Source organism: Aethalodelphis obliquidens, unplaced genomic scaffold (assembly GCF_003676395.1).
Source record: "Aethalodelphis obliquidens isolate GAN/ISIS:26980383/991018 unplaced genomic scaffold, ASM367639v1 scaffold2, whole genome shotgun sequence".
Taxonomy (NCBI): Eukaryota; Metazoa; Chordata; class Mammalia; order Artiodactyla; family Delphinidae; genus Aethalodelphis; species Aethalodelphis obliquidens.
In genome coordinates, this window is record NW_020837946.1 from 33,305,147 (window position 1) to 33,316,140 (window position 10,994).

A 10,994-nucleotide genomic window follows, 5' to 3' on the forward strand; every position below is an offset into this window, starting at 1 on the left:
CCTCCCTTTGTTTCTGCTCCTAAATGCCCTTTCTTGCTTCTATTCTGATATGCCCGTCTCTCGGAGACCACTTCTTGAACTCGAAGCTGAACTGATGTTAGGGAAATGCCACATAAACAGATTTGCAGGTGTGAAGCATTTTAAAGGAAGCTCAACAGCAAAAGAGGTGGCCTTGAGCTCCCCAAAAGGTCCTTCCAAAGTGAAGTAGACCCCCCGCCAAAGCACACTGGAATCCCTCATAGTAGTTTCAATATTCTTTTGTTAGTTTGAAGTCTTCGGAAAGAGGCTTTAAGGACAATGACCTAGAGAAGCATTTAAAATTTTGGCCGGTGTAACTGTTCAGAACCAAAAACCTTTGTCCTGTTATTTCAGCCACATAAAACGTTGATTTGGCTTTGAAATACCCAGCAATGAGAATTCCAGGATAAGGAGACTGCAGCCAACCTGGTTGTGATATGGACATGGTCTTTGAGAGAAACCGAGAAGATCTGATGCAATAAACCCCTTTGGCATTGAGGAAGGCAGACTCCCAGTGGCAGAAAGCAATTGCTTATGAAGAGGAGTGAGGAGAAGATGGTAGCTAGTTGAAGAAATTAGACAGCATCCCAAACTCATATTTTGGCTTCAGTGTACAGTAATACACTAATGATTTTACTTTTTGAATTGCGCTTATAATGGCCGACGGAAAGTTCATTTTCCTTCACTGAGCACACAGTGGCTTGGTTTGCTGAGAGGTGGGACACACTGGCCTACAGGAGGAAAAAACAACCAGTCAGGGATTTCAAAATAGCCGCGGATGGTCCACAAATGGATGAGCCATATTTGTACTTCATACCAGCCGCTTGGAATCGCAGGATGCTGGAGGAGTGCCTTGGTCTCAGACGTCAACTTCACCAGTTGAGGAAAGCAAGGCCCATGGAGATGAAGGAATTGCTCTAAGAGCATGAAAGTTATGGTGAATCACATAATCTGAGTTCTTGGGAAATGTATTCTTGCTGGATACCCACCCTCTGCAATTAGATAGGTTATTCCCACGACTGAACCTCCCAGTACTTTCAGAGAGAGGCTGTGTGGCATGTTACAGGGAGTGCGATGAGCTCAGGATCTGAGGACGGGAGATGATTCTTTCCTCTTCCCGTGTCACTTCAACTCACTAAGCCTTTCAGCTTCTTCATTTTTAAAATAGGAATTATTCCATGTTACGTGATTGTTACAATAATTTTGAGGATAAAGTCAAATAGTGAATGTGAAAGCAGCCTTTAAAACAGTAAATGCCACCAAATGTCAAGTACTATTATTCTAAATAGCATTTGGGCCTCTGTGATGACGCTTGTCAAGTTCTTCCTGGAAAGATAATTAGTTGCTTATTCCTCCATGGGGGATGCTGTCCTCCCTCACCGTGAACTATGCTGCAAGTTACTTTAGGTGGAATGTGTCTTTCTTGGTTTTATCTGTAATCCTGTAATCCCTTTAGTACCTGTCATACTACCTTTTCTGTAGTGGTTGCTTGATCAGTGCTTCTTGGACTAGATCACTTACAATAAACTGTTGTCTTGACTCAACTTCCCTTTCTCCACCACTGTGGTACTGAGAAAATTCCAATTAGAACTTTTTTTTTCCCAACCGGAGAGTAAGAGGCACAATGTGTATTTACCAAAGACCTGACATTTTAATGGTACCTTTTTAACTCGTTCACTTTTCTATGAAATGTGAGGAATACAGATTCAGAGGTAAGAAATATCTCTAATGGGAAAGTAAGAGTTGAAAAACCAAGTTTTATGAAATCACTTTAATGTCACTGACAGTGAAATAAGAGAAAAATAGAACAGATCTATGAAATATTTAAGTCCACATTGGCGTGCTTCGGTCTCTACTAGAATTTCCTGGAGCCCTGTAGACTGTTATTCACCATCCACATATGCATATATAAAAATATACCATCTATAAATAGCCACCTGCCTTTTCAGTGAAATTAAAGATGGGAGAGTTAGAAGAGAATTTCCCAGTATAATTACAGGGCTCAAACCTACAGCTGTTACACTTCTATAGTTCTACCCAGAGAATTTCTGATATCACTATTTTCTATCAAGCGCATTTAAAAAATCTACTTTTTCTTTAATGGTGAGATGTTGTCAACAGGACATTTATTTGTTTCTCACCAAGATTTCTCACAAACCTACTTTAAACGATTAGGTGTTGCAGAGGGTTATTGTATAGACTAATTTTGTTTTATAAACTGAAGAAAATGTTCACAAGTGTTTCTGCTCCTTAACTAGGGATTAACACCAAACTCCTGCCAATGTTTTTCCTAAACTCTACACATGCCCTTTCACAAGCACTCTCTCTCTCACCTATTTTCTGCAAAGATGCACCTCCTTAAGGATCCCCAAGCCTCTAAAATCCTTAGGTAAGAATCTATGACGTTAGGACGTACCACATTGTGAAAGGAATTAAACTGAACAGTTTTATCTTTGCTTGCAAAAAAGCAGCTAGTAATTTATTCATACACAGTCTTTGTTCCCTCGCTAAAGACAAGTGCTCTGCAATCTGAGCGCCCTGCAGGACGAGGCAGCACTGACAAGAGAGGAAGGGGGCACATTTACAGGAGCAGTCACATAGCTCTCCCACAGAAGGGTCTAAGTGCCTTCAGCAGTTAATTTGTGAGCAAAAAACCCTATTGGGAGCCTTCCACCTACTCTAAAAGCCAACATTCTTAACAGGCAGTATTACTGTGGTGTTGAAAGAGGCATTCTTTAACCTAAAAGGTGTCATTTTATGAGCAAAAACGGGATAAACCTTAAGAGACTTGAAGTCGCTATTTTTTTCCTTCCTCGATGCCAAAATCTTCACAGCTTAAGATGACCTCCCACCCATTGTGATGTTCAAAACCCAGGAGGATCTTAAAGCCGCTTTGCACACAGTGCAGCCGCAAGCCTTCCTCCTCTTGGTGAGGACTGTCACTGGTTTTCATTCCATGTGTTTGTAAAACACACCAGCCATGTGTGTGAGCCTATTAATTAAAACAAAAACAGAACTGTTTCTGTTGAGCTTTAGAAGTACAGAAACTTAGAGCCAAAGCAGGGAAGGAGAAACAGCAGCGTCCTGTCTGCTGCTGTGATGACTGCCAGAGAATGAGGGGACTCTATTATGAAAAGCCAGCAAATAGACACCTGAATTAAAGTGAAACAACAACAACAAAAAAAGCTAACGAGGCTTGTATTGGAAGTATTTAGAATGCCTTTATTATTTCCCTGAGGGACTGTTTAATATCAAAGTGCCTGGATAGCGAAGGCTTCTCGGTCTAATCTGATTCCAAAGTTAGCCTCTCTGACAAGAGGAAAGAATAGCTTCAGTGGCTTCTGAGGCCATCCTGGGGTCAGGCGTGGAGTCTATTCCTGCCGGAGCTGCTGAGTCACTGCCATCTTGGGGAATCACTTGACCTCTGGCTCAATTGACCTACAAGGTAGAGTGAAGCCTACAGCTGGGAAGGCTCCACGTGCAATGCCCCTGTTATGATCTCTGGAATCAACTACAGACTTTCCCAACCACCTGAACCCAAAGGATTTAAGTCCCTACAGTTTAGATAAGGGGCCTTAGAATACAAAAACACCAATCAGTGATTAAAAAAAAAAAAAAAAATCTCAGAATTCTTCCCAAGGAAAACATCTCCAGAAAAGTGGACCAAAGATATCTAGTCCTCTTTCAAATATGGACTGTATGCCTGAAGGGTAGTAAAAACATGGATCACATAGCACCCCTCTAAAAGAGATGCTTATTCTGTACCTTCAGTAATTTATCCAGAGCAGGATGTGAAAAAGCTTAGTGGTGTGTGTGGTAGGGTGGTGTGGAGAAAAGCCGGAAGCAACAACAACAGAAAAAAAAATAAAGGACAGTGAAGGCATTCATCACACTCTGTGTTTTAAAAGGCAAGAAAAAAAGACCTTAATATATATAACATCTTCCTCTATGAGGGACACATACAGTGGCATACCTCCATACCATCTTTCCATAATACAACATTCTATTCTTTGGCTTACATAGGAACCATAAACTAAATATAAGTTCACTTTGTATTTAAAAAAAAATTTATTTGTGATCTGTACAAGTGATAAAGTGGGGCTTCCTTGTAGATTTTTAAAGGCAAAACAAAACAAAAATCCAAAGTAAAAATGTATAAATACAATATATATTTTCTTACAAAAATGGGAGATTTACAAAATATACATACTGCACTTGTCTCTATTTTACAAATTTCACATGCAAGAGATACAACACAAAAGATGCCAAAAACTGTGTAGTGGGAGTTTTAAAAATCTGACAAATCAGACAGTTTTGGAGGTTTAAGGAACACAAGGTCAATGTTAACTTTAATATAAAAAGCAGCTCCACTCAACCTAACATTACATATATAAAGCAACTTGTACTCCTGACAGTACCCTCTATGATTTAAAAACTATTTAAAACAGCATTTAAAGACTGTTTTGAGAAATAGGATAGTGTTGGCAGATTGGAGGGTGGTGTCAAAGGTGGAGTAAAGGTTAGCTCCCATGATTCTCTGCTCAGCTTTAGCCCATTACGCAAAAGAATTGGAGTTCTATTATGGAAAAAAAAGTACATGATTTAAGATTAATAAATTTAAGTCATCCAGCACATTTCAAAGAACTCCAGAATTACTTTGAAGTTTACCTTCTTTTAATGACTTTCCTTAAAAATGGGGCCCATGGTTTGAACTGTCCGCTTCACTCACTGTCATTTCTGCAGGTCACCTTCCCACCCGGCCACACAAAGACAGGGTCAGCATACACATGATATTTTATAAACGGATTTATGGAACAAAGGAAACAGGACAAAATGCTTTTTTACTTTTTAAAAAATTTAACATTCCTTTATTATGAGGCTAAAGGCATTATGCTTCTCCTTTTATCTTGAAGGATTCAAATTGGAGTGAAAAAAATAGAAAAAAAACCCTAAATGCAGGTTTATGGGAAGAAGAAAAAATGAAGTGGGAGATTTCCCTGAACGTTTTAACAGAGCCTGTTAGATCATGTGTTCTGAATTAAATTTACTTAAAACAAACACAACAAAACCCCTTGCATTTCCTTTAGCCAACTCAGAACCTCTGACGGAAAGGGGTATGGAAGCACACTGCCCTTCACTTTTCCTTAAAAAGGAATGTTTATCACAACCAAATTAACATTCAAAGGGAAACTTCAGATTTGCGCTGCTTTGCCTATAAAAGTTGCTGTCTTCTTCACAGTTGTTCCTTTCCACAGGGAGACACTTGTTTCCTCTTTTGTCTCTTACAACAAAGACAGGGGGGAAAATGCATTCCTGTTTTGAAAAGCAACAAGTCATCACTTCTTTTCAGGGTATTAAACCAAATAAAACACCCTTCTTTCTTCCTCCTGCCTTCCCCAGAAAAGAAAAAAGTAGTAGAAATACCTACTACTCGCCGTCTTTCCCTTGTTGCAAAATGTTAGCTTCATTTCTTTTGCATCCTCACATTAGGATTCTAGGAGGCAGGCCTCCCAAGACTTCAAAATGCTTACTTTACAAGACTTGAAAGGAGCAGAGGAGGAAAGACAGGCGGGAGGAGGCAGGCGAGGAGAGACTGTAATGTCTGACCCTGGAAATTAACCCATCTGGGCTCCAGTATGGCCCCAGTGAAAAGAGATTACGGTTTGACCACCGCTTAACAAGGACTCTGCAGGGAGTCCTCCCTTTTCCCAACAAAGCAGCCGCCGCAGACAGAGCTGTGCCTTTCACCCGGGCCTCACAGGAGTGAGGACAGGCCACTTGTCTTGCAGCAGGGGAATCGCTCACAGTCCCAGTTCGGCCCCAGAGCCGAGAAGAACTCACAGCAACCTTCTGATCTCAATCTTTTCGATTGACCCAGGTCGGTCCGTACCGTACAGGATTAACATGATGATGATCGTCATCATCCTGCAAGTCTTTGCCAGAAGTCTTTTCATCCAAACCGTCTTTCCACTCAGGCCTCTTTTCCAAACCCACGTATATCTCTACCTATATCTTCTCACTTCTAGGTCACTTCTCACTGGAGCGTAAGGTGACAGAAACAAGCCCCCCCCTACCCCGCAGTTCTTCCCCTACCGCGCCTTTCCCCCTGCTAGGGGGTGGGAGAAGGAAGGGTGGGGGAGGGGCCGGGGCTCATACCGCAGTCTCCCCCTTGCTGCTGTGGCTGAGTCTGTGGTAGAAGCGGCGCCACGACTGCAGCGTCTTGCCGGACCAGATCCAGAAGCCAGTGGTGATGCCTACGATCATGGTCATCAGGTACTTGATCATGAAGACGGTGAAGTCGGGGCTCATGGGCGGGAAGTGGCCGGGCGGGCAGGGCACCGCGTAGCTCTTGCACGTCTGCAGGAGCCAGGTGCGCTCCCAGTGTTCGCGAAAGGCCTGCTCGTAGAAGTAGCAGGCCAGAACGATGGTGGCCGGCACGGTGTAGAGCACGCTGAAGACGCCGATGCGCACCATGAGCTTCTCCAGCTTCTCGGTCTTGGTGCCGTCGTGCTTCATGATGGTGCGGATGCGGAACAGCGACACGAAGCCGGCCAGCAGGAAGGACGTGCCGATGAAGAGGTAGACGAACAGGGGCGCCAGCACGAAGCCCCGCAGCGCGTCCACGCTGGACAGGCCCACGTAGCACACCCCGCTGAGCAGGTCCCCGTCCACCTGGCCCATGGCCAGGATGGTGATAGTCTTGACAGCGGGCACCGCCCACGCGGCCAGGTGGAAGTACTGCGAGTTGGCCTCGATGGCCTCGTGGCCCCACTTCATGCCGGCCGCCAGGAACCAGGTGAGCGACAGGATGACCCACCAGATGGAACTGGCCATGCCGAAGAAGTAGAGCACCATGAAGAGGATGGTGCAACCTTCCTTCTTGGTGCCCTGCGCCACCGTGCGGTAGCCGTCGTCTGAGAAGCGCTCCACGCACACCGCGCGGTCCTCCAACAGGAAGCCGGCCACGTGCGCCACGGCCACCATGAAATAGCAGCCCGATAGGAAGATGATAGGCCGCTCTGGGTAGCTGAAGCGCCGCATGTCCACTAGGTAGGTAAGCACGGTGAAGAGCGTCGAGGCGCAGCACAGCACTGACCACACGCCCACCCAGAGGCGGGCGAAGCGCCTCTCCTCCTCCTTAAAGTACATGAGGCCGTTGGCGCGGCCCGGCTCGCAAGGGGCGCCGCAGTCGCGCTCCCCCAGGAAACGGTAGCCGAGGTAGGGGGGTACCTTGAGCTGGCGTGGGCACGAGAAGGGGAAGGCTGAGCGGCCCCTGCCGTCAGCGGCCCCCGGAGGCAGCGCGGTGAAGGGCAGGTCGGGCATGTAGGGCGCGGTGGGATAGGCGGTGGGGCCGCCTCCCGCGCTGCCGGAGCCGTCCGAAGTGTTCTGGCCCACGCAGATCTCTCCGGCGCCGTGCACGGGGAAGTTCTCGCAACGCAGCCGCTCAGGCCACTGGAAGCCGAACTTGTTCATGAGCGCCTCACAGCCCTGGCGGGCACGCTCGCACAGAGAGCGGCACGGCGGGATGGCCTTATCGAGCACGGTACACACGGGTGCGTACATGGAGCACAGGAAGAAGCGCAGCTCGGGAGAACACTGCACCTTCACCAGCGGGTAGAACTGGTGCACCTCGAGGCCCGCATCCTCTTGGTTCGTGTGACCCAGCAGGTTGGGCAGGATGGTCTGGTTGTAGGCGATGTCCGTGCACAGCGGGATGGAGATGGGCTGGCAGAAGCCGTGATCCGGCACTGAGATGCCCTTCTCGCCGTGATACTGCTGCGCCCCGGCGCCCGCGGGCAGTGCGCCCAGCAGCGCAATCACCAGAGTACACAGGCCCAGAGGCGAGCGCGACGGTGCCGCGCAGGGGCCCAGCATCGCCGGCCGCGGGTGCAGCGGCGTTCTCAGCCCGAGAATCGCGACAAGGCAGCCGGGAAAGGCTGGGATCCGGGGAGGCGCCGCCGCGCCGGGCGCATGAGAGTCTTCGCGGCGCCGGGGCTGGGCCGTGGGCGGTGCGCAGCCGAGGGCGCTGCAGCTGGGGTGCTCGCGCTGCGGGGGCGCCGCCGCCACCTCCGCCCGGCACTCGCGCAGCAGCCGGGGGCCCAAACTCGTCTGCCTGGGCCGGGGGCGCCGGCGGGGGCCGCCTTCTCCGCTCGCCGCGACGTAACGGTGAGGCTTTTTCTGCGGCGAGGAGCAACAAGCGTCTCCGGTTACCCTTCAAAGTTTGCCCAAGTCTCTTGACTCACAGCGCACAGTAACGCGCGCGCCCCCCACAACAAGTCCGGCCCCCGAGCAGGCGAGAGCCGGGCGCCGCCGCTTGCTAGCCAAAGCCGCCGCCTCTACGGTGCTGCTCCGCCTCCTCGCCTCGAGGCTCCGCTCGCCGCCGCCTCCTCCTCCTTCGCCTCCTTCTCCACTCCCCGCTCCTTCTTCAGCCCCAAAATCTTGGCCCCAAGTTTTAGCCAAACGGCTGATTCTCGCTGAGTCCGATCGGCTTCTTGGAGCCAAGAGCTCAGCGAGTTCTTTCAAGAAATCCAGTCACACTGCGTCCAAAGCTGCGAGATCCCGGTGCCCTTGGCCTGGGCCTGGCCTCTCCAGCCCCGCGCAACCCTGGCTGGTGAGTCCCAGCGCCCGCAGCCGCCGCCGCCCGCCGGGAGGGAGCGCAGAGTAACGCCTCGGAGCCGCTCAACTCGCCAGAAGAAGCGTCGGGCTTGCAGGGTTCCGGGCCGCCCCGCCCCCTCCCCTCCCCCCATTCACAAACCACTCCGGGGGCGGGCCCTCGAGCTCCAGGGAGGCCCAATGGCAGCCTTTGTTTTCTGTGTGGCCGCCTTTGGATTGGGTGGAAGTCGGAAGGGGCGGGCTAGGGAACCGGAGAGGCACTGTCCGCAGCGCTCTGGGCGGATTCCTGAGGGGAGGGGCAGGGGGCTGGGAGGGAAAAGTTAAGAAAAACTTTTACCCTGAATTCGCTCGCCTGGGGAGGGGGGGAGCGCACCAGAAAGGGAATTTGCTTGAAAGATTTGTTCCTCTTCCGGATACACTAAAATACACATTCCTAAACCGAAGGGCGCACACCGGGCAAGGCTTTTGCAAGGAGAAGCTGAGAATAGAGCAGCGCCTCAGCGGAGAGAGACGTAATCCGGAGTCACTTTAGCTCTCCCCGGGCTGAAAATGCTGGGTTTGGCTGGGCGCTTTTAGGTAGCGGGATCCTAAATGTGGGGTTCGGTATGGGGCAAGAAAGGGGTGCGCCTCGCGGATTGCTTTTCTCTCCCGGGACTCAGACCACGTGAGGCCACAATCCCCTCTCACCCCCTCTCCCCGCGGTAAAAAAGGAGGAGGAGCCGCGTCCAGGGAGAAATCGGAGTCGGGCGGAGGGGCCGGCTTAAGGCAGGAGTAAGTGCAGACCCCTCTGAGGGGAGAGAGCCGGGAGGCGGCGGGCGCGGGGGACCCAGGCCCCAGCCCGCCTTGACCGCGCGCACGGCCCAGAGTCTAGGGATCTGGTATAGCTTTAGTGAAGTCATTAGAAAACTAAGACAGTGTTGGGGAAAATTACGGTAAAAAAACCTGCGGCCGAGTGTCCAGGAACACTGTACGGTTTAAAGCGAGTATTTGATTGCCTTGTTTTCCTTAGTTCTGCGACGCGTGGCCCTTCGGGATCCCACCTTCGTCGCAGAAGCAATGATTTTGATCCATAGAATTTCCGTAGAAAAGTTTTCATGCGTATTAGAAACCAAGGGCATTTGCTAATTAAAGAGTTTTCAAAACACAAAGAGTAGTTATCCTTGTTCTCGGGTAGCGTTTTCTGATTGGCGAGCGTCCTTTTGTTCCCGGTCAAATCTTCGCCCGGCTGAAGGCACTGGGCGCGGGCGCGCTCTCTCTGGTTACTCCCGGCGAGATCAGAAGTTACAGGGGCGGGGGCGGGGGCGGGGGGGGCTGTTTCTCCTCTCTGGCTGGACTGCGAGGAATATCATGAATTCCTATGCAGGAAAGTGACATGTTGAGAAAGGAAAAATCTGCTTCTCTGTCACACACGCACACGCACACGCACAGCAATTCTATGCCTTAAAAAGTGTTAACTCCTGGCTGAGCCCTCACTCCTGCCAGCTCAGTTCCAGGCGCTAGAGCCCTGGGGGATTTCTGATCAGGATGCATGTTTGCAGAAGTTGCTGCCTCTGCTGCCCCCAGTGAGCCTCTTCTCCAGCAAGAAAACACTGATCCTGAAATCGAAGACAATTAATTGGGTTCCCTTCTATGGGAGACTTTGGCTTCCTCTGTTTTTCTTTCTTTTCTATTACTGGTTTACGGGGAATCTGTCCTTCCACTTCACAGTTCTTTGTCCTTCTCCACTCTTGTTAATGGGTCTGGAGGGCTGAATCATTTAGGCCAAGGTAGGGTGTCAGACTGCTCCCATTCTCCGTCCGGCCCTCAACAGGAGTCCTCATCTTTTTCTTCCAAAGCATCAGTTTTCCCTTCACACCCAGGACTTTTTTCTTTCTTTCTTTCTTTCTTTCTTTCTTTCTTTCTTTCTTTTGGAGTGTCTGCCTCAAGGTAATAGGAAGGATTAATAATATTTTCTTTTAAAATGTTTCATTGCCTCCTTGTTTTTTTTAAGGGCTCCTCATTTTCTTCCTAAATTATTATTCTTATCACCTAACCCTGGGGAGCCTTGATATTGATTGCCTTGAAAGATGTTGTTTAAAGACGATGCTGCTTCTTTGCTTTGTCATTTAAAGTGTGTGTGGTGGGGGGTTGGAAATCCTTTTTTCTCTCTGTGAGCTCCAGGATGGTCTCCTTTTCTAAATCAAATGTTCGTGCTTATTCATCAGGCCACTGATCTAAGTCATCTTTGCTTATTGAGGGAGAAATTACAAGCACTGTCATCTAATAAAATGAAAACTGACAGGATAAAATAATGTCTTAAATACCACTAAAACCAGTTTAGTTATGAGCTTCTTCTCCTCATATTATAGCCCCAGACAACTCCC

General features: G+C 49.1%; 1 protein-coding gene across 1 annotated transcript; it reads right to left on the reverse strand.

Annotated features, from left to right (window-relative positions):
- Positions 1-3,224: 3,224 nt before the first annotated feature.
- On the reverse strand, positions 3,225-8,907 carry FZD7 (frizzled class receptor 7). The gene has a single exon (XM_027123881.1). The coding sequence runs from the start codon at positions 7,891-7,893 to the stop codon at positions 6,169-6,171; it is 1,725 nt and encodes a 574-aa protein (XP_026979682.1). The 5' UTR covers positions 7,894-8,907; the 3' UTR covers positions 3,225-6,168.
- Positions 8,908-10,994: the final 2,087 nt, after the last annotated feature.